Below are 24046 nucleotides of genomic sequence, written 5' to 3'. Positions count from 1 at the left end.
CACAATTGGCTCCTGGTTTTCTGACCTTTAAACTCTGAAGGTTGGAGCCCCCCCCCCCCCCCCCTTTGTTTTCCCAAGTGAAACAACCTCCTGTCTTGGGGGAAGGCTTTCACACCAGGCATCAACACTTTGGTTCACCGCCAGGAGATTGAGAGAATGAGTTTGTCCGGTTTTTTTTGTTTCTCGTGGCCGTTAAGTTGGCCGGAAGAGTTGATACAATTCTAAATTTGATTGAGCTTCCTACCTTACCTGGTGTTAGCCTGCGATAAGATCACATTGACGATTTCTCTGAGGTTTTTTGTCCAAAGTGGCCTCAGGGATTGACAGCGAACAACCGGGTTCACCTACCCTCGTTTTGTCCCCTGCCTTTCAAGTCAGACAGGCAGAGGCGTTGGCATTGTTTGGATCCTGCCAGGCCGCTAAAATGGTTTCTGCATTGAGTTCAGTTGCATGTTTTGTTCGGCTCCGAATTGCAGAGGAAAAAAGAGGGCTCAGAAGCCCGTATGACTACATGGTGAATGGCCTGTATTTTATTACGAGTTGTCTGCCTCAATGGGTTGTAGTGTACTCCATGAGCTGTGGCTTCCAGGGCCTGTGTTTACGTCCCTCTTTGAGGACCTCTGTCGACGAGTTGCAATCTGTGCCACACACCTTTGATTTGTACCATAGTCTCAATATTCTTGTCTGCTGAAGCAGCATTGAGAGGGCAGTGTTCTGTGCCGTGGTGCAGTACATGCACCATTCCCTCCACCTTTAGTCTGGCTTTGGCAGAGGATATGTAATAGTAATGTATGAAGGTGCTGCGAGGCTGTAGAGAAATGTTCATTTTTGTATTTGTGTTGTTGGGCTAGGTTTTCGCTGCACATTCCCGTGGAGGATAAGGCTATGTGATAGGGCATTATTGGATATGGTAAGATAGTTATGGTGGGAGTGGTCTCCAAAAGCCGAGTTGACCATATACTCAGTGCAACTGCTAACACAGCACTAGGAGTTACACAAGCTGAAAGACTGGATTATTGTCCCTGTAATCTGACTTTATAGATAAAGTGAAGGTGTCAAAAGCCCCTCTTTAGTAAGTGTAGGTGGAGATGGTGGTGGCCTCGGGATGAGCCTTTCAGGAAATCAAATTCTTTGTACAGATGTTTGGTGGCATCTGGAGGTAATAACCAATATCTATGGCTTTGGGTGCTACCAATGCCTATTAAAAAATCATATGTAATCACCAAGTCTTACGTTGGACATGATGGTTTATTGTGCAGTCATTTGTTACTGAGCTGAGACCATCAGCACACTGCACTTGAGAAGCAGTTTAATCGCAGGTGACTGCCCAGATTCTAAGCCAGGATCTCAGCAGCGTTAGTTCAGCACTCGACCTCTGAGCCACCCAGACATGAACATATTTATTACGTAATATTTATTTTGCACTTTTAAGCTGTGTTAAGGGAAACATTGCAAAATGTGAAAGTACAGTGACAAAATAATATGCGTAAAACCCTCTTCCAAATGGCTCTTTAATCTTAGTCTCGGTGGCATCAGATGATCAGCCAGCGATGGAATATTTTAAGTCACTGCTATCTTTAAAAACCCAACGATATACAAGTCTCACAAACTTCTTATATTGTATTATGATATTCAGTGGCATTTCCAAAAAAGTTATTGAAAATCCAACCCCTGGGAACACTTAAAAATCTGCTAAAATACAGAAATGCCTTTTTTGGAGTGAATAAAGTATATCCATCTGAACGCCTGTGACAAACAGGTCCAAATATGATTCACCATCGCCACTTCCATTTGTTTTCTATCGATGAACAGCGTTCTCAATTAAGCACCATTCCTTCAAGGAAGAAAAATATACATTACAATAATATAGGAAAATAAGTAAACTATTCATTGCGCATTGTAAGATACTTTTTTTTTTAAATACAACTCCTCAATGAGTGCTGCCCCTTTCATGGGGCTGTTTGGAACTATGCCCCCAGAGTGGCTGCCCAGTCGCAGGTGCTGGATAAAGCTCATGGCCACGGTATCCTGGTTCCAGTAAAGCCAGGCTGCTGATGAGTTCCAAACTCCGCCCAACTTCCGTGTGCAGCTGCTGACCTTCGCTCGCACCGTCCTCATCCTGCACACCACCCCGCATCACCTCCCGGGGGTTTGAATGCAAGTGTGGAGCAATCCCTCTGCCGTCATGCGGCATGGTCCCAGAGTGCTCCTGCGAGCTACGAGACATGAGAAGCAGGCTGTCTTGTATCATGGTGGGGCCCACGGCTGAAGTCAGATGGCTCGGCTGACTCTGTGCTTCAGTGACCGTCGACTGGATCGCGACCGGCATCATATGACCATGTTGAATCTGGGCAGGCATTCCATTGGAACCGGAGCGGGTGGCACCACCAGAGGGATTTGTGGAAAACTGCTGATGTATCGCAGTCAAGGGGGTGGCCACTTGGGGGCTTGAGCTCGTTAAACCCACGGCCGATTGGCGATGGTGCAGCGTGCTCGTGGGCATCCTGGGGCAGGCCTGTAATTGCATGGAAATCTGAGAGTGCAGACCACTAGAAGGCTGCGCATGCATATCAGCGAGGGGCCTGGCAGGAGTAGACACCTCAACTTGCAGAACGAGTGGATCGGGGCAGCCACTGGATGACGGAGCAGGCAGCTGCAGCTGTTGCTGCTGATCGCCTTGCATCGAATGCACGTAGGTCGTTTCCACTGGCTTCACGTGGTGCTCACGCTGTGCCTGGTGCGTCGCGTAATCTGTCAATGCCGCCACGCGACTGTGCTGCTGACCGAAGTGCTCAACCGTGCGAGTGGGTATGACGTCCAGGGTCTCTGCTGCCAGCTTGTCGGACAAGGACGAGGTCGCCAGCATGAAGTCGGTCCTAGGAAAGCTCTGCTGCTCTCCTGGGTCCCGTTGTGGGGCTTCTGTGCTCGGCCCTGTAGATGCCCCTGCCAGCACCGGGCGCTTAAAGAGCTCGGCGAACGACACCCCAGGGTCACGTGACTCGGCGACGGGGGGGCACGGGGCGGCGCTGTCAGCGTCCGGGTCGCGCTCGTGAATCGCACGGTGCCGGCGCAGGATGGCGGAGCGTGTGAAGCGCTTGCTGCACACGTCGCACGCGTACGGCCGCTCGCCCGTGTGTATCCGCATGTGCCGCTTGAGGTCGCCGACACCCGAAAAGCTCTTGTCTGGAGACACAGGCGACGGGGTCAACTTTAAATTGCAGCGACCTGTGATCATTTAAACTCCGCTGGGACATTTTCTATTGTGTAACTGCAATGGCCAAGCCAGGCCTGCCCACTAAGTTGACCACGATAACGTGATGCGGGACGCAATGTAGAGAAGTGTGCCAAGATGAACGTTTGCTTGGTTGAGCAGAGACAATTGTTGGGTTTAGTCATTACATACCACAAACGTTCACGTCAGAGAATTGTATAGGTTTCTGTCGGATTAAATCACGCTCAATGGTTGTAAGATGTGCCCCTCCGCACCCGAAGTGGAAGGTGGAAATAAAACAAGAACGTCCATCATTGAGGGTATTATATGAACATGGGGAGTGGTGGTGCAGTGGTTAGCACACTGCGTTATGAAACCAGCAAACAGAGTTCGATTCCCGCGTGAGGTCATTATCAGTGACAAATATCTTAACCTGTCCTGTGCATCCCCTAGGTCGACTCAGCATTAAATTTGTACCAGGTGCAGTGTGTAAACATCAGCAGTGGCGCAAGGGAGGCGGCCGGGTGTTGTGGCCACCCACCCCCTTGTGTCCCACGTTGGCCTTCATAGGTGCTCTATGATAAGCACTTGCCCCAACAGACCATGAAGGCTATACGGGGGATCTTTGTCATTGTATATATATAGTATACTCTATGATGCCATTACCAATTACATGCTATACACTTATGCTCAAATATATATAAGTGTAGGTTTATAACGTGAATGTCAGGAGGATTAAAAGGCTTTCATGATTACATAAGGCTTATATATAAGCTCCAATTAAATAGAGATGTCATTTTGACGTAGGGATGAACTGCAGTAATGAAGTTCGTGTACTTTTCCTACCATGTCACTTTAATGAGAAGAGGGCCCTGCAATAGACAGGATTTTGTAGGGTTGCACAGCATAGCTTAAGTCTGAATGCAATTTTGATAGAATTATTATATTTGAGCCAACATTATTGAATGCTGAACATAGATCACAATTTTATTAAATTTTGCAGCTTAATATACACCCATTAAAGTATATTCCAAGAAGGAATTGAGTGTGCGCTGAGGGACACAAGTTTCAATGTATCCATACTTCACTTTGCTCCTTATCAAAAGGCGACTGTGGTGAGATGTTAAATACCTCGCTTGGTATACAGGAGGTTGTGGGTTCGCTCTCAACCCTGACTCCTGTATATTTGGAGTTTTTATGTTATCCCTGTGGTCACGTGTATTTTTCTCCGGACACTCAAGTTTTTCCCTCCGCATTTAGAAATATGCATTTAGAATATTTGTCTGCTATAAATGTCCACGCGATAAACCACTTTGTTGAGCTGTCATTTGTGGCCAGGTCACGTCTGAAAGAGAGCTACATAGCTTAGCGGGGCTTACCTGGCAAAATAAAAAAAACGTTTAGTTTAGTTTAGTTTGACGTGGAGGACTCCCAGTGAATGGATGAAAGAGGGAAGGTCTGGCCGCTGGGCACTCAAAGCCGCCGCTCCACGTAAATGAACGGGTTGCGCAAAACCCACCGCAAACCTCGCAGCTGTGAGGCTTCTGCCCGGCGTGGCGCGCCCGGTGCCGGGTCAGGCAGCGTGGCACTCGGAAGCACATTCCGCACAAGTCACATCGGAAGGGGCGGTCGCTGGCGTGCACCTGCCTGTGCTCCTTCAGGTTGTTGAAGATGCTGAAGCCTGCCAGCAAATCGTTGTGAAGGGTCACATTTTTGATCAGTTTTATACGTAAATTTTCAATTTAGCGAGTAAAGGCAACGTTCACAAAAACACTTTTTTATTTTACCAATCACTCCAGCCGTCTGGTGCCTATATACATACTTGTCTATCATACTCCCCAACAACTACATTATGAAACCAAACTCTGCCAAGTAGTAGTGATATTGAAAGCGTCCAAGAACAATCGGCAAAGTATGGAATTGTAAACACAGCAAACAAAGAAATCACGTATGCACAAGAAATCCCAAGCATAAGGGAAAATAAATAAGCAGCATACTATAGGCCTACAATCATACCTTTTCCACAGATGTCACAGACATGGGGCTTCTCTTGCGTGTGAGTGACGCTGTGTCGTTGAGCCTCACTGGATGCATGAAATCTGTAGCAAAAGACCAAGCTCGTTCACCACACGCAGCCCCAGCAAGAAACACCACCACCAGTTGCTATTAATTACACACTTTTCTTGCATTAGATGTTAAACGAAAAGTAACCTTCTCAACAATAAATGCAAGTGCCCCCTTTATCAAACAACAGCTTTTTAAATTAATTGGTTTTCATGGGATCTTTTTTTTCTTTCATTTTGAGCGATTAAATGTATTTTTGGAAAAGTCAATGCTTCCTTCATTATAGAAAATAACGGAGCCCTATTAAATATTTGTTTTAAGTTAAGTCGTGAGCAGTGCCGAGTCACGCACCTCTTGCCACAGACATCGCACATGAAGGGCTTCTCGCCGGTGTGACGCCGCACATGTAACTTCAGATTCCCACCCTGCAAAACGCTCACAAGCGGGCCGGCAATAAGACAACAAAGTGAGCGAGCGCCCGCTGAGCAAACGATAAAAGCCATACAACAAATGTGGGTACATTTCTTACGTGTCGTTTCGTCTCATCTTACCCCACCTGTGAGAACTTTCTGCCACAGTGTCGGCAAACGTATGGCTTCTCGCCTGTAAAACAAGTTACAATGAGCACACGTGAGTAGTTTGAACTTAATTATCTGTATGTAATTTTTTTATCTGCATACAAATTTTAATTTTTATCAGAATCAGAATATGTATTATACTGGGGGAATCCGATGAGCTATCAAGCTCTTTTTCACAGATGTCAAGTAAGGGCAAGTCATAACGTTACAACAATAATCAAAACGTCACGACAAAATTGTCTTAACCTGATCATTTCTATTTTGCCAAGTTTCAGATAATCAATTCCAGAATTTTAGTTTTTACATTATTATTTTAATTAACCTCTACTCATGTACCCTATCTGTTATCTCTGCACAACGGCACACGTTGGTATCGTTAAGAAATAACAAAAGTTAGTGATAAGCAACTATATTTATTCCACCTGTGTGAGAGCGCTTGTGAGTCTCCAGATTGCTGGGGTGAGGAAACGCTTTTCCGCAGTCCTCGCAGAAATACTGCCTCCCTGTGGCGTGCGGCTCCAAGGAGGGTTTGCCAACGAGCGACAGTTCTTGCTGTTCTACTGGGGCTTTCTCTGAAGCCACGTCGTGCGATTTTTGGACACTTGGAACTACAGATACAACTGAGGTGAGAACAGTCTGTTTATCATAATTATCTGCCTTCTCTAAAGCAGACTGAGAGCGTGGCACATTTGTCTTGTGTGTCGCTGCTGCCGAAGGAAGATCAATTATATTCTCAGCTGAAGACTTCTCGATATTCTGTGCAGAATCTGACCGGAGATTTTGTTCATGCGATGCTGATGTTCCATTTGCATCTCTCAATGATGTCTTCTTCGGAGGCCTCATTCTCTTCAATTTGCTTTGCTCACTTGGTGGTGCCGCCTCTACATCATTTGACTTGTCCTCCTGCAAACAGTTGTGCCTTCCTCCATTGACCTCTGTCCCATTACTTTTCGTTGTCATCTCCTTGATCTTCCTAAGCGTATGAGTGGGCACAGTCTTTGGTGGTGGTGATGGTGGTTGTGCTGGTGGAGAGTCAGAAGCTTCTCTAGCTTCGAGCAGCTCACGCTTTTTTGGATGAACAACTCTTCGCTGACGCCCCTGTTGTTTCGAGCTCAATGCTGCTCCTCCATCTGACAAAACCGCTCCGGAACACCCGCCACCGTTCCTCTGAACCAATGTCGCCTCGCTCACGTTAGGTTGCACAGATTCCTGCTCATCATTTCCTGCACAGCGAGCTAGCAAGGGGAACTTCTGGGCCTTTTTATTCTTCGAAAAAACATGGCTGTGGCCAGATGCAGTCTGCTTTTCAAGGTGACTTTTTTCAGTAATAGAATCATCTGACTGTGATTCGGAGGTATGTAAAGTGCCACTGCTCTGCTTCGCTGTGTTTTTCTGAGACTCCAGAAAGCTGGAACATACATTGACAATGTTCTGCACCTGCAGGTTTGTGGCCAGCTCCAGCATGGTGTGAGCATTCTCCTGCGATAGCTCCAGGTGTGAAGTGTACATGAAGTCAAGGATTTGGCCAATACCACCAACGCTGTCTATCTGTATGTGGAACACGTCTCTCCGTTGGCTGCTGGAGTTCTGAAACAGCTTCCTGGTCACCAAATTAAAAGGGGAAACAAAGTGTTCATGACAAGGTGAAACCGACTGCCTACTCAACCGAGCAATGGGGAAGCACTGTTTCCAGCCAAAGGCATAACATGATGCTTTGAGAGTAATTGTAATAGAAAATCCAATACATTTAGATGCATCCATTGTAAAAATACTGGAATCACATTATGACAAGTGGATGCACAAGGTGGTATGAAATGCGTTACAAGCACAGCTGCATTGATTTGTGAACTTTGATTTATATTAAACTCTGATAAACTCAGCTAAACAGTATTTATTTTTTCTCTCAGTTTTATTTCGAGAGTCATATTGCTACCATGTCGTGTGATGAGGATTATTCACTTGGAACACCGGCATCAAGCAGTGTATTACGTTGTGTCGGTGAACATCTCCAGAAGATGATATCACAGAACTACTGTACTTCGGAAGTCTATTCAGTAGGCCTCTTTAACAACACGAGGCTCACATTAATTGACATGAAATATCGAGCGTGCATCATGGCAAACGAAATGACGGTAGAACATGCCAAATAAAGCGACAAACCCAATGCAATGATGGTTTCTGCAGTCTAATTGGTGATCAAGGCAGTTCTCGCTGCACTTGAGAACCCAATTCAATCACGGGTGGCTGAAATCTGGATTTTGTTGTTCCATCCCCTGCACCTCTGATGAGCACGGGTGGCTACGTATGGTGCGAAAGAAGTTCAACATACAGTAAAACCTTGGATTGCGAGTAACTTGGTCTGCGAGTGTTTTGCAAGACGAGCAAATTTTTGATAAATTTTAACTTCATAAACGAGCGAGGTCTTGCAATACGAGTAGTACGTATACGCTTTGTCTGCCGAGCGTCACGTGATCACAACTGAGCCGATGGTTCTTCTCTCTTGCTGCGGGATTGTGGGTAATCGTCTCCCATGCTCGGTCTCAGTCGGCGTGCCTCACTCGTATAGTCAACATCCGTGCGAGCGTATACTGTTTACTACAGTATAGTGTTGTGACCACGTGTGTGTGCGTAAAGCATTTTTTTAATTTTGTGTCCAAGTGTAGTGACTGTTCTTTAGTAACTGTACTGCAACAATGGCCCCCTCCTCCTCTCCTCTCTCTCGTCTCCCTCACACCAGCCACGATGAAATGTAATTAATAAATTTGATTACTTTATATTAAATTTAAATAATAAAAATATAAAAATGTATTTTGTATTAATCATTTTTAGATTAATATTTTTGGGTTGTGGAACGAATCATCTGAGTTTCCATTATTTCTTATGGGGAAATTCGCTTTGATATACGAGTGCTTTGGATTACAAGCACGTTTCCGGAACAAATTATGCTCGCAATCCAAGGTTTTACTCTACATATAAATGTACATTTGAGCCCAGGATCACAGCAATGCCAGCCAGTGGTGTAGCTACTGAGTGTGCAAGCGATGCAACCGCACCGCGGGCCCACTGGCCAGAGGGGCCAAAGAGGCGGGCTGCCAAGTGAGTGGAGATTGGACTGGGGGCCACATTTCACGAGATGACGTTCGAGAAAAGGGAGACCACAATCTAAATGAATGCGAAACATCAAAACGCTGGGCCAGACGGAAGACATCTCGGTGGAAATACGCAGCGACAGACAAGAGAGACGACGCAGAGAGACCGCAGCAAGGAGATATCATGCCCCAGTGGGCCAAAAGTGTCAATTGACTCAGAAGACGAAAGGACCCATGCCAATTACACAATACCACCGGTACAAGACCCCATCATTGTTCTGAGATAGTGTCAGACCCCCCCTCCCACCGCACCGAGCCATCCAGCCACTTGTTGACAAACCCCAACGAACGTCCACCAAACCTGAAGTGGCCGCTGAAGGCGGCGAGGACGTTCTTGTGCGCCTTGAAGCAGACTCCCCTGACCATGAGCGTGCAGTCGCACAGCAGGCCCTGGATGCGTTGGTCGTGCAGCTGCTGCAGCAGGAAGGAGCCGTGCTGCTCCCATGCAGGGGGCCGTGATGCCGAGGCACCCACGTGGCGTGCGGCGGGAGGAGCTGAGCCGGTGCCCGACGCGGCCTCGTCCCAGCGGCGAGACGGGCGCCTGGGACGCGGGGTCAGCGGGGTCAGAGCGGAGAGGGCAGAAGGCATAATCTTAGGTTTTTTTCGGTAAAGTCACGTAGGTATAAATAAATAATGAAGTGAAAGTTTGTATTTATATAAAAACAAAGGTAAAAATAAAAAAAAAATCATAAAATAGATAAGAAAAATAAAGCAGTATTTATTATATATTTTATTATTTATTTGTTTTTTCCTACGTGACTTTACCGAAAAAACCTAAGAATATGAATCCTTGCAGTCACGAAAGCTTCACATCTAGGGCAGAAGACACTTTCGTTAATCGACATGCGGCGTCTTTAATTGTGGGTTGGCATCAGTGTCCAGGAGCTATGGTGGAGAGGTGGGGGGAGGTGTGAAGGAGCAATTGTCACATTTCTACCCCTCTCCCCCCCATGGTATTTTGTTTACATTTACCAGAGGGAATACATTGAAGGTTTTGTTATTCACGCAAATTTAGGTTGGGACCCCTGTTTCAAAAGCAGCCACCCCACCCCACCCACCATGGGAAGCCTCTGGGTGGCGCTCGTTAGCTTTGGACGTTACCATGGCGGGACCCCTCTCAGCGTGAAGTCACGGAGGGGAGAGGGGGGTGAGCACCGCCGACTCAGCACAAAGTCCTTGGGTCGTGCAAGTGACAACGCCAAACGGGCTCAGCGCAACCCGCAGGACACGAATCAACAGGGAGGGAGGCAGCAGCAGCAGACATTCCGGCACAGAGAACGCGAGCAGCATTACCCGTCCTCTTACCATCACCCCACCCGTCCCCCATGCACATGGACACTCATGCTGCTGCTGATGCTACTGCTGCTGCTGATGCTACTGCTGCTGCTGATGCTACTGCTACTGCTGATGCTACTGATGCTGCTGATGCTACTGATGCTGCTGCTACTGATGCTGATGATGATGCTGCTGCTGCTGATGATGCTGTTGCTGATGATGGTGCTGATGATGCTGCTGTTGATGCTGCTGCTGCTGCTGATGCCGCTGATGATGCTGATGATGATGATGCTGATGCTGCTGCTGATGCTGATGCTGCTGCTGATGCTGCTGCTACTGATGCTGCTCGATACCTCATGGCGACTTGGAACCGGAGCCAGGGCGCCTTCTGTCGTGATGGTCAAGTCAGGGATATGACCCCGCTGCTAGCTGCTGCTGCTCCTGGTTGTGATGATGATGCTCCTGGTGATGATGATGATGCTGCTGGTGCTGGTCTTGGTTGTGATGATGTTGCTGCTGTTGGTGCTGATGATGGCTTTTGCCTTGGTTTTCCGGTTCAAGTGAATGGCACGATTGCTCCTGCTGCTGTTGATGCCGTTTGTGTTGAGCTGAAGGATATGATGATGATGCTGATGTTGCTGCGGCTACAACTGCTGATGGTTATTGTTGCTGGTTATGCCGCTACTGCTGGTCAGCTCAGAGTTATCAGGACGATGATGATGCAGCTGCTGATGTTCGTGCTTGTGTTTCTGTGGCTGATTTGTGTTGTGCTGCTGCTGCTAAGAACTGGTCGTCCTGGTGGTGTCGCCTGCGACGTTTTCCGTTGTGGACGCGAGTGGCAGTAAACTTCCCCCGAGGTCACCGCGACTTATGAGCCGCAATAAACCCTGACTCGGAAGAGCTTGTTGGCCCACAGACGCCCCCGGTCATTCATTCGTTCCTTCGTCCGCACCCAGACGTCACAAGGGGGCGCTGTCGCCAAGTCAATCCGTACAAAAAAAGGCCATCAATTGCTAAAACTCGGGACACATTCGTCAATGACTGTGTGTGGCTTTGACACGACACGTATATGATGGGCGACGTTTTATGAAATGGTCCCTTCTTGACAGCGCCAGAGGCCGGAGAAAGTTAAGGACAATTGACAATATAAGCGGACAATGTTGCTTTTTAACACATCCCGTCAGCCACAAAACCTTCTGGGAGTGCATTTCAGCAGTATTGGTTTAATACAAGCAAACTCTACACCGGCTGCGGCAATGTCTCAGCAGCAAAGCCTGGCTTTCTTGAACAAATTACATGGAATGTATCTTCAGCTTCCACCTTGCAGTGTACATCTGTCACTTGCCACGAATGTTAGCTGGAGCTGGGCCTCTTGAAACCACAAATCAGTTTTTTCCATTTTAAGGATCTTCATTTATAATGAAATGCCAATTAACCTGGTATAAGTGATCCTGACCGTTAAGCGGGTGATCAAGAGGCAGGGTTGATGGCTCGTAGAGAGATATAAATATTGAGTCATGGAAGCGAGACATCCACTTCGGCTTGAAGCAGGCCAGAAAATATATTTCACTTAGCAGCAGTACCTGAGGTGGAAAACCTTCAGCGATACCAGTTTCTACGTGGTTACTTAATTTTGCAAACAATTCAGTGATGGTGGAGCAGTGACACTGGTTATGGCACTCCGCTATGAAGCACGGAACGTGAGTTTGACCTCAAGCCATAGCTACCAGTGGCGATATCTTAACCTGTCCTAGCCTCATTCGCCTTTACAAACTTGCCCTGACCCGCAAACACCATACCCGTCAACCCCCTATCAGTGCCCTACCTTATTACAGACCAATTTCAGAACTTATTGGTCACCCTGTGCCCTTATAAATCTCAACGATCCTTCAAAGTCCCATCACAAGGGAGAAACACAAATGGACAAAAAAATGTGCCCGTATTGAAATGGCTGTACGCCGTATGGACCTAAAAACTAAATTTCCCTGTACCAGAATATGGAGTCAACCGTATGGATTGACAGGTATGACACACCACTGCCTGAGACAGCATGGGGAGCATTTCTTCCAACCGTGGATTGTCAAAGGGCTGAAAAGCAGTAAAATTATAAATATTCCACAAAATGTCTGTTCTGGTCCATGTACTAAGTGTGCAGAGGTTTATAAAGTTGTTACACAGAAAAGCCTCACAGTCTTAAGAAAAGTTTCAGGAAGGTGGGGGACAGTGCGACTTGACAGGACATATCAGGAATAGTTCTAACTTCATGGAATATGATGGCCAGTCTATACTTGCTCAAGCATGGTGAATTTTGATTCAATGTGCGTAGCTTCTCAGGTATAGCTTTGTTCTGGACATTGTATTCTTCCTACCCACCAAAACACTAACAACTTGTAATTTAGTACTGTACCATATGCAGTGTGTGAACAGAAAAATAACACAAGTACCATAAAGGGTTTGGGTATGTAGGAACACAATTCATTGAAAATGTAATCGCACACATCACAAATTTAAATACAGAGTAGGAATCAATTTAGCACAACTGCATATAAACAATGTATATATTACATGGATGAACATTAAAAGTGCATTGCCATAAGTAGTTTCCAGGAGAACACAAGCTACATCAATAAACACATTCTGCAATCACAATGTGCATGCATAGAAACTAATGTATCCATGTATTAAATGACATTGCAAACATTTACCGGTCATTATATATGTCAAATGAAATGCAAATGAAGGCAAGTACATTAATCAGAACTTTTATTTTTGAAATGTAATGCAAAATGTAATGCAGAGTGATATCGAGACCAACTTTTTTGCAAGGAAATGTTGAATGGTCCCATTAAATATATAATACACCTATACACATGTCTCAGTGCATGGAGATGACTCAACAGGAAAAATATACCCATTTTTCTTAATTGCAGTAAATGGAAAAAGTTCAGTTTCTTTATAAGTGACCGTTAAACATAGTTGTAAATAATTATACATTTCTTTATCATTCATGTTAATAAGTAAAAACAAGTTTAACGTGATTGTTTTTAATGTTCAATCGTGTTAGAAGGCAACTATAGTGCTTTTAAACAACACATCCAGAATCAGCAAGTTTAATGTTACAGGAAAAGATATGAACACATTTTTTTACAATTTAAAAAATACTATATTTCGGATATATTAACCGATGCACGATCATTTATCCCACAGTCTGAAGAGCTTGGGTAGCACCACGTTCCGTTTGGTTACGGCCCATCGACAGGCGCGCCAGTCGTTCTGCGTAAAACCCATTGAAGTCCAACCTGGCAGACGCCACACACATGCAAAACCTTTCGTTGATCACTTCTGTCACATAAATTTCATACATGGCTCATCTGTACCACCTTGCAGTGTATTGTTTTCATCAATTTTGTAACTGAAACATTTTTCTCGCGAACCCACTTTTTCATTTAATTGACAAAACATTTTATTATTTATGTTATTGCTAAAACACAATTGTTGTTTTATTTTGTAATGCGAATTCATGAAATGACTTTGGGGTGAATACATCTTATAAAAGTAATTTATTATCGCTGAATCTCAACAGGCTGCCCACTTATTTTTTTATACATTGTCATTTACCTGTAGGCAGTATGTCCAGGACAAAAAAAATAATCCACAGTATTATTTTACAAATTCCAAAATAGGTACCTGTATATGATGTTGATCATGCTGTGTTCACAGTCGTTGGTGCTGTGCACGCTAATCTTATCGAGCAGGTCAAGCAGGTGTGATGAGAAGTTTGAATCGAACTTGGCAATGGCTGCCTCAAAGCCCTCACTTTTCTGCATGGCATCTGCATGCTCGGCAAGGTACTGCCCATCACACATTAGCATACCACAAGAATGCATTATTCAGAATACATAATGCGACTCATCACAAATAAGCAAATAAAATGTATTCGTGGAACAAAATGGTACGATACTCCTCAAACAGGACTGGCCAAATTAGACATCTCGTGTTGTTATTGACCAGACAATGCGGTTTAAAGTAAATGTATAAGCATCTCACCATAATCAAGCAACATGCTATGAAAATCATATCAGCCACGTTTTGACATGTTATCAGTATTCCATTTTGCCCTCTGCCTCACTTAAAAAAATGGCACGTGTGCATACCCTACCTTGGAAGTGAGTCTTTTCTTCTCAGCCTCCTGATCACGCTCACTCTGTGTGGGAGGCCCCTTCATGGTACCATGCTCAAGAGAGATGCGCTCCATCTCTGCTTCCAGCGTCATGCTGTGCGTGAAGCGCTGCACATAGTAGGGATAGGAGTCATTGACCTTGCATCTGCATATGACATTGTTTATGTAAATTGTCCATGTACAACCGAGGGTCAACACAAACTTGAATCTTTAAATACCATATTCTATCAAGAGAACAGCATAATGTTTCCAATGTCTGTAATACATCCAACACATTTCTACAAGAAATGAAAAATAACCAGCAAGCTATTTCATACAAATTAAATGAAAGAAACATAACAAAACATGTCCAGGTATAAAAACACCCCAGCTCACCAGATTGCTAATCAACATGTCAAGTTTTCCTAAAAAGGTGAAGTTTATTCAGAACACCAGCACACACCTGCATGCAGTTGGTGAACATGACACAAACTGACATGAGCTTGGATAGGATCTTGAGTAGTTCAGGGTTTGTTAGCATGCAGTCCTTGAGGCAGTTGTCCAGGAAGTTTGTGTGGTTGAACAGAACGTCATCGATGTTGGATGCCTGATGGCAGATCATCCACCGTCAGATATAAGGCCAGCATAGGTTTTAAAATAATATTTATATTTATTTTACATAGACTTTCCCCATAGCACAGCATACATTTGAGTAGGTAAAGATGTCACGTATTGTATAATACAGTTTCATATAAAGCAATTAAAGTTCACAAGCCTTACCGATTTCAGTTTGGTTTCCATTAAGTGCCAGTTGGGCTCTAAGACCTCAAACATCATGTAGTACTGGAAATTTTGTACAAAGTTGAGCATACGCTGACGAAGAGTGAAGGCAGGTGCAGACCTGTATGCCAACAAACAACCAATCCATTAAACTTGTTCCCAACGACTTTGCATTGAACATGCAGCTCAAAAATGCAAACTAATTCTCGAGCCCTTAACCAGCTGGTTCCCCCCTCATCGAAAGTGCAAGCACAGCTCACCACTTTGCAGAGCTCAGGGAGTGCTGCTTGGCCGATTTGCTACTGATCCACACGTTGCACAGTTGCCGCTCCACATGCTTGCAGTAGAAAAGGTGTCGGAAGAGCATCTGATACCTTGTCAAGGCTTTTCTATAGGCAAAATGATTATACAGAGCAGATAAACATAACTAATTTGGCAAGGCTCTTAAATGTAAACAGGTAAATACAACTAATTGGCAAGGCTCTTAAAGATAAACAAGAATACCTACTATGATTAAAAAATAAAAGGCTTTACCCCCTTTCTGGCAAGGCTCTACCCTTTCCAGAAATTTTGCCAAAAAGGGTAAAGTCTTTTATTTTTTCATGATACCGGCAAAAAGGGTTTCATAGACAGGAATACCTACGGAATAATAGATAACAATTGCTATCACGTTTTCCCATAATCAATGAATGCAAGAATAATTAGCATATAATGATTGTGGAATAAAACATTTTCACGTAGCTTCCGTATTGAGTTAAGATGCCCATATTACTTAAAAGCATACAATAACTTATCCAGTGTGCAAATACTGAGGAATAGAGGTTGGCCTTAAAAACATGTACATGTTCATATTCACTGTCTGCGTGACTTTTGAGACACTTACATTTTTGAAAACATGGAATATTCTCGGTTATTTAGAAAATGTATCCAAATGTATGCAGAGCTTCAGGAAAACACAACACCTGTTAATGATGAGGGAGAGCGGCCACTTGACAGTGTAGTCGAAAGAAAATGCCTCCAGCCCACTGAGTGAGATCTCTGTGGGATCGACAGCGATGAGCGCCTTTTCCTGCTGCGTCTCAATAGCTAACACACGTAGCAGCTGCGTGATGAGGTCGTGCGGCATCAGCTCGATCTGCAGGAAAAACGCACAATGACAACGGTCATGATTATTTGTCCGTAGGCGGTGGATTGGTGGCTCATAGTGAGACGGCGATGTTGAGATCTTGGGTTCAAATGCGGGTAGCTACCTGTTATTAAACCAAGTTCTTAAGTGTATTGAGTTGACGGACTCAGCTGAGTGACGAATGACTATGCACAAAAAACTTTGTCAAGAATTAAAAACATCACATTACCATAGATAATTCTCCGTAGGAAAGCATGTGGGAAAATGTAGCTACATCCTAGTGTGGATAGGTTAGTGTGGGATCTCCGAAAGAGTTTTGCGAAGTTTTACGAAAGTTCAAAATTTAAACTTTGTCTCATGGCATAATGGCAACAAACTAAGATTTTTATTACATTTTTATGTAGGGGAAAATGTTTTTGTAAACAGTCAACAGCAATACAGTATAAGCCATATTCTACAACGCTTGTGGTATTCTCTGCTATAAACCAGGAAAATGAGAACTGGTCTCATTATATATTGACGTTGCAATGAAGTGTACAGCCAGCAGCCATGCCTTAAGGTCATCTTTATAGGGGTCCGTGTTGGCTGTGCTCATGCGCAGCGCTAGCTCCAACAGTGCCTCCAGCCGCGTGGGAATGATGTCATCTACGGGTCGCTTCAGTTCCTCTTCTGTCAGCTCCATCAAGTGCACAAAGAAATCGCCCTGGGCCAGGAGGAAGTATTGCTTTATCCACCTGTGCATTCACATACACAAAGGTTGTTGAAGCTTGACAACAAAGCAAACAATGTGCAAAAACATGTGAATTCCAACTGGTTACTTCCATGAGTTATTGCTTGACAAATGATGTCACATCAGGTTTGTTTAAAAATACATAAAATACAGTATAGTGGCTTCAAACAAAAAACCTTCATACTTTAAAAAAAAAGTTGCAATATCACAATCCCACAAAAAATACACTCATCGTTGAGGCACTCGTGACAAAACAAGTTAAGCAAAATCAGTATCGTGTTTCATTTAAGTTAATTTTGAAATAAAAAGCAATGCTTTTGTCTTGATGACGCATCTCTTGACCGATAGGGTATGTGTTACGACTACTGTACCTGAGCCGTGTAAGCAGCTCCTTCTCTTCCATCAGAAAGTCAAGCAGCACCTTACTGGCATAGCTGTAGGCCTTCTCAACGTGCTCCGCATTGGCTCGCTCCTTCAAACTGTAAACCATCTCATGGGCATCTGGGCAAGTCACCTCCCGGTCACACTCCCGTACCACATTCAGGTACTTGCCTGCAGGTGCCAGCAAATGCACGTTAATCAGCACACTCTTAAACAAAAATAGAACATTGAACGGTTTATGTAAATTGTGACCATTCCACTGGGTGAATAAATGCCACGCATAAATCATACGTTAAAATATTAAACCTGTCAAATATGGATTTTATTTGAACTTTATATCTGAGACATGTAACAAATCTTCACAGGTACATTTTAGGAAGGAAGAGTTGTACAATGACCTATGTTCAATAGGTGCTTATCTGTGATTGGGACCACACAATTGTCAAATATTAAAGTAGCTGCATTTCACCACAATGTTATCTGGTGGGCTGAATATATTGGTGCATATGTTGCATTTGCTTAAAAAAGTATTTGTGATACTACATCGGCTTTGACCTGTGCTGAGGATCTTGTCAGTGAGCTTCTGCAGGAAGGCAGGTATACGATGCTGCACCACTGTATAGCGCTGGTCCCAGTACTTGTCATTGTAGTCCTCCTGGATTCGCTCCTTTTGCAACTCGTGCTCCTCTACCATGAATTCACTGCGCAGCGACACACACACACAGATACATTCAACCAAACATTGGTCCAGAAGAATACTCGTACACATCGAAACAACTGAATCAGATGGGAGTTATTTTCATTGCAATATGGAATGTGTTAACCCTTTAGTAATTGTGTGGTAGGAGAGAGTTTTAAATATAACCAGGAAGAGAGTGATCCGATAGGTGGGGCACATGCGCAGAATGGAGTAGAGGTTACCAAAGTAGGCTTTAGAGTGCAACTTAGACATCAATGACCAGGGAGAAGACCCAGGGTCAGATTGTGGGATATTATATACAAACCTTGAAGGCCAGATTACGACTTTGGAACAACTAGAGGAAGTGATAGCCATTTATGGTGGCATTAATCAGAATGATCATGATCACCTCTTGAGGCCTGAGATAGATTCTCATACCTGATGCTGGACCAAAGCCAGACCAAATTTATGTTTATCACATAGGCTTTCGCGACCAATATTATCCCTTATTATGGATACATTTCGGTTCTAAAATATGTAAATTGGATCCCATGTTTCTAATGTTGATGAGTGTTAAATGGATTTGCTGTGTATGGTGGCCTGCCGTACCTGTAAGGGTCCTGAATGACTCCTTGATATATCCACTTCTCCAAGATCTCAAAATAAGGCACACTGGCAGCCTTGGTGAGGTAGAGACCCAGCTCCTGTGCCTGTGCATCGCCGGTGTAGTTGCAAGTGCGTTCATGCAGCAGGCTCACAGTTGCACCGCCCATGCACTCGCCCTTGTCCACAGCCAGTGCTGCGTGTATAAATACAACACAGTGGGTGTTAAAAGTTTCCCTCCACACCTGCATTTCCATCGTCTTGGACTTTGAGTAACAAATGTGAAAGATGAGTCGATTTCTCAGGAGCAATGCACCTATGGAGGCGAGAATCTCCATGGTCCTCATGGTGGGTTGGATGTAGAACCACAGCTTTTGCAGCGACAAGACGCCCTGTCTGTGCAGATGCTCGAGCTGCGTAACGAGGATGAGGTACTCCTTGAGCAGTACACGCATGGCAGCGCACAGCGCATGGTTTACCTGCCCATACTCAAAAGACTCCTTCTCCTCAATGAACCTGTGGGGCAGAAGTGCACCATTTGCTTAGTCTAATATAATCACTTTGCAAAAATCAACATTAAATCGAAGCTATGAGCTTAGATATTAGATTTCGGTAAACACAACTCGGTAAACAGCTTCTCAGGCCATCATCTGCAAGTACAAGACGTCTCTTTTGCTACATCTGCATGAACACCGCAAACTCACCGCATGATGGCGGAGTAGTCAGCGGCCATGGGCAGAATTCGGTTGAGCAGCTCACGCACAGACACATCCAGGCTTGGGTCGATGGAGAAAGTGCGTGTTGTCAAGCGGTCAGCCAGCGGCCGCGACGTCACGTACTTGCCATCTATGCCGATCAGCAGCCACAGCAGGTCCTCTACTATCACCTGCTCTTGGATGGAAAGGGGCAGCGTTCCTGTAATGCAGAGAATATACAAAAAGGAAGTGATGTTTATTCAAAACAGAAATTTTGAAAATGAGCTATGGACATTGCAATGTACCAAATTCAATTTCTGTAAATTGTAGTCATTATCCACCAAGTATTATTATCATGTGTGCTGTCGTCTGTACGTGCGGGTGGCGTGCGTCGCACACAGTCATCCACAGACGAGGTGGTCGCAGGAGGCATCACTCTGCCCTTTTATTGTTGCTGCCAAGCTCACGCCACCACTCGTGCCCCCTCTCCCTCTCTCACGCAACCACGCTGCCGCACGACCCAGCCTAGACATAACCCTGCCCGCGTTGCACCGACGGTGTTGACCGAGACTGCTAACTACTGTCCAGCCGTGCAATGCCTGGCCGAAGGCGGTAGCGACGAAGGCGGCAACGATGACAGCGCCAACGAGACGAGTTCAATCCCAGAACCGGCAGCCAAGAGCTCTCGCTCTCTGCTGCTTATATTCCCCTCGGTGCGGCTTGGCTCCGCCCTAGCCACACTTCCCTTCTCGAACCCTCTAGAGGGTTCCAGGGGCTTCCACACGAGGTCTATCATGACCCTTACCCCAGTTCCTCCGCCCTGCCGGCACACCCGCGTATATGATCAGCGGCATGTGCGCTAATTGCCCAAATGCAGTTGCTGCTGCTGTCCAACAGTCAGTGCTATGTCACTACACATGTAATTGCAATGTTTTCATATGGCTTATACATGTACACAACAGTTTCTGTTTTTCTACAATCAATTAATATTACAGCTGACAGTTACAGCCTAGAATCAAGGTAGAAATGCCCAGCCAAGCCTGGCTAAGGTCTACTTACCAACAGGTACAGCGGGATCAGGCGGGGCACCAGGGCCAGGCATGAAGTCCTCTGTGAGGGCAGGCCGGTCATATACCCACGAAGGGAATTGAGGGATCGGCTGGCCGGGGTTGCGTTTGTTGTGCTTCTCTCTCAGCAACTTTCGCACCGTCTCTAAGGACTTCTCAATGCACACAATACAGCTGTGATTAAAATAAAAAAATGATAGTTTTGCCACTATTGCATACCCCTGGGAATTGAAGGACAGGCAAACAGATGGGAAATCTTAATTTTGGAGCTTTCGTGACTGCAGGAATTATTCTTTGGTTCTTTCGGTTAAGTCACGTCAAAAAATAAAATAATAAATTAATTTATTATTTAATTTTTAGACGTGACTTAACCGAAAGAACCAAAGAACAGATGGGAAATGTGTAGTTGTATTTTAACATGCAAATTCTTGACTGGTTATTTTACAGTACAATAATAAAACAAATGTCAAATACTAGCCAGATAGGAAAAGGGTTATTTTCAATACTCAGTTTGTTTTTAATTTTAATTCTCAACCTGCAAGCAGTGTGGCCATTTAAACGCATCCTTCATGGTGAAAATATATACTCGTGTTTTTCTGATAAAAGCAGCACAGGTATATTCCTGAGCTTATGCCAAGCAAACACACCACCAGCTGCTGTGAGCTGCTACTGGACGCGATGCTGCCCAGCTGTTTGCGCAGCTCCTCCAGCTCTTGCAAGGACATCTTGCTGGTGGTCGTTGGCAGTGTCACGGTGGTGGTGGTCGTCACGTTGGAAGCTGCCTCCGCAGCTGCCTTTTCAGCTTGGTTCTGCTGCAGATACTGCAGCGTCTGTGTAGGAGAATTGGGTTATTGTAAAAATAAGGTCTGTCCCTATTGGTAAATGTACGTCACGCTTGATCTTATAATTGCTAATCTCCTGGATAATTGGCATGCATCTAACCTCTTTGTCTTCAGTGAGCTTTGACAGCAGATACACCAACGGGTCCAGATGTCTGACATTGCGTGATTTCAGCTCCTCGTACCTCTTTAGAAATTCTTGAGGGGTAGACGTGAATTCTGCTATTTTAACCTGTGAAATTCATGAAAATGTAATTAACGCATATTCACGTACTGCAATGAAGATACATCTCAAAAGCAGATGCACGAGCAGATGCAGCACCTTGGCGTTGTGCGTGGACACAGAAGTAGTGACGTAGGGCGTGCGGTTCTTGAGCAGTAGGTCGATGTAGACCTCAGCGCCATCCCCTCCACGCACACGCAGGAGGCTCAGCAGCTCATTTACATCGTGGTGGATGCGAAACTCGCTCATCTTGACAGCAGTCCACTGTCAATATCCACCTGAAGAAAATTACCTGTAAGTGAAAGGTGCCAGTTTTTTGCAAACAGGGTTTCAAAATTGAGGATTTATTTTTCATATAATGGCCAGCAAGCACTACACACAAATATCTCTGTTAGTCAGGCAATACCTACCAATTCTAAGCAATTTTCTGCCCATCACATCCATTCATTTCTTAGATCTGTTATATTAGGGAAATTTTATCTCAATGAATATGGTGAGATCTTTATTACATAAGCATTTAATGAAGACATAACGGTCTAGATTAAACGAGTTATATCCTGTAAACCTGTAATAAAATAAACAGCATGAATGACCTTCCATTCCACATCCCATTGTGAAAATTAAACCTATTTCAGTCGATTGACCTTCAAGACTAATGTTAAATCGCAGCATTCTAATAAATACACATTTCTAAATTAATTTCGCCTTTCTGAGGCTCATCAACAAAGACACGAATTAAAAATACATACTGCTGCGCTACCTGATGTTATTGGTCGGAGACTTCTCTCTACACAATGTAATTTAACACCTGGAAAGCTCCACTACAAGGCTCAGAAGTGTTATACAACATACATAATTGCACTGACGGTCAATGGCTAAAGTATGGAAGGCCAATAAGGTGATAAACCAGAATGCGTTTCGTTTAAACGTATACCGAACAGATGGTGATATATCAACCATAATCCTACACGACAGCACCACATAACCGACAATCTTATTACAATCTTTCCTTATAAGACGTCTTGATTACAGATCATTATACAGTACAGTAGACCTATATAAACTATACAAACTTGCTAATGGTGTTATTAATCACGGCCGATGACATATCCGAGCGATACCGCGTTTTCTGCTCGCTCGAGGTTTGCAGTTCGAACCCCCCTGGCCGCCCTGGTTAATAGTAACCATAACATCGCACCGTCTCCTCAGTGGACCTGAAAGACGTTCATCTAAAGAGTTGACCATGGGTGCCGGCAAATGCTCCACATTATAAAAATTTTAATGATAAAATTATCGAATCGTAAACTAAATACAGTCCCCACTTGCAGGCCGGTTGCTGCGTTCTCTTTGTGCCGCCGCACCAGGAGAAGCTTCCACTTTGGGGCTGGAGTGTTGGGTGGTGAGTGAGTGAGGGGTCACCTAAACTAAAAGGTCGACCAAACTACACAGATGAACAAGCGCTCAATGAGAACAATGCCACGATTACACCATTGGAACCTCATTTGCCAGTAAAAAATATAATTGCTTTTTTATCCTTCTGACAACAAAACTGACACCTTTTTTATGCGCCTTTTGGCGTCATCTGGTCCAACACCATGCGAGACTAGGCTCTAAGGAAAGCTGTCTCGGGTTTGGACCAATCAACTTCAAGGACAGTGCACATACATTATCAGAGTTATGTTTTTTGTTTGCCTTATGACCGCAGGTATTGTGGTCTATGCAAACATGACTCCTCCTAAAACAAGGTGTCAGTTTTTTTGCCAAATAGAAGGGTAAAAAAACCAATTATCAATGCCACGATTCCTTAGTGGACTTTGAGGCCCGGTCTCCCATCAATCCCCAACAAGCCTTGCAACAACAACCGTAACAGCAGCGGCGGCGGCGGCGGCCATCGCCTCTTTCCCCACCGTGGCAACAACGAAGCGAACGAAACGCGACGCTCGGCAACGTACGCGTCCTGTGGCGGCAACGCAGCAAAAATAAACTAAAACAATCGTCGCGATGTTGAAGATCGTGGCCGCTGCTTCAGCGAGGCGACAGGAGGACCCGAAGTTGCCCGCGGCCACCGCCAGCCAGGCAGGCAGCCAATGGGCGCGCAGCTTTCGTGTCACGTGCCGCGCGTCGACGAATCGCGAGGCGCGTGACGATTGTTTGAACTTGTCCTGGGCCCCCCCCCTCCCCTAGGTCTACTCGGCCTCAAATGATGAGTATTCGGTGTGTAAAAATCGCCACTGGGGGAGACAATGACGGCCGGGAGTGGTGGGAGTGGTGGTCGTGGTGGCCACCCACAGTGCTGCTGCTGCTACTCGCTAGCGGCACTTGCCCCTACAGTCTGTTGCAGGCTACACGGGGGATCTTTGTCTTTACGCGGCGGTCTGGAAAGGAAACAATGGAATGAGGATAAAACGTTCCGGGTACGATTGTTGTAGAAATTGCATTCGCAACACGATTTGTGCGTGTTTTTTTGCGTATGCTTATAACGCAACT

The 24046-nt window shown here is 45.0% G+C and overlaps 2 protein-coding genes across 3 annotated transcripts; both read right to left on the bottom strand.

Moving 5' to 3' along the window:
* Window positions 1-1399: 1399 nt before the first annotated feature.
* On the bottom strand, window positions 1400-21864 carry LOC144721657 (uncharacterized). Of its 2 annotated transcripts, XM_078599473.1 has the most exons (8): window positions 10631-11197; window positions 9304-9543; window positions 6276-7453; window positions 5832-5878; window positions 5627-5700; window positions 5228-5310; window positions 4731-4892; window positions 1400-3183 (listed from the first exon to the last, which is right to left on the bottom strand). In XM_078599473.1, exons 1-8 carry the CDS (start codon window positions 10633-10635, stop codon window positions 1931-1933), a joined length of 3042 nt encoding a protein of 1013 aa, XP_078455599.1. In that variant the 5' UTR covers window positions 10636-11197; the 3' UTR covers window positions 1400-1930. The 2 variants fall into 2 exon arrangements, with proteins under 2 accessions (XP_078455599.1, XP_078455600.1); XM_078599474.1 differs by lacking the exons at window positions 9304-9543; window positions 10631-11197 and adding an exon at window positions 21852-21864 and having other exon boundaries at window positions 6276-8538.
* On the bottom strand, window positions 13024-23668 carry LOC144721660 (gamma-tubulin complex component 2-like). Its single transcript, XM_078599478.1, has 18 exons — window positions 23512-23668; window positions 21659-21837; window positions 21440-21568; window positions 21145-21327; window positions 20490-20649; window positions 19440-19650; window positions 19052-19251; window positions 18742-18931; window positions 18009-18154; window positions 17444-17624; window positions 16896-17076; window positions 16179-16351; window positions 15477-15605; window positions 15217-15337; window positions 14900-15043; window positions 14437-14565; window positions 13965-14128; window positions 13024-13576 (listed from the first exon to the last, which is right to left on the bottom strand). Exons 2-18 carry the CDS (start codon window positions 21806-21808, stop codon window positions 13474-13476), a joined length of 2694 nt encoding a protein of 897 aa, XP_078455604.1. The 5' UTR covers window positions 21809-21837; window positions 23512-23668; the 3' UTR covers window positions 13024-13473.
* Window positions 23669-24046: the final 378 nt, after the last annotated feature.

The sequence above is a fragment of the Lampetra planeri genome, chromosome 12 (genome assembly GCF_965212315.1).
Source record: "Lampetra planeri chromosome 12, kcLamPlan1.2.h2, whole genome shotgun sequence".
Lineage (NCBI taxonomy): Eukaryota > Metazoa > Chordata > Hyperoartia > Petromyzontiformes > Petromyzontidae > Lampetra > Lampetra planeri.
The sequence above is the reverse complement of the archived record's forward strand: the minus strand, read 5'-3'. Positions and strand labels throughout refer to the sequence as shown.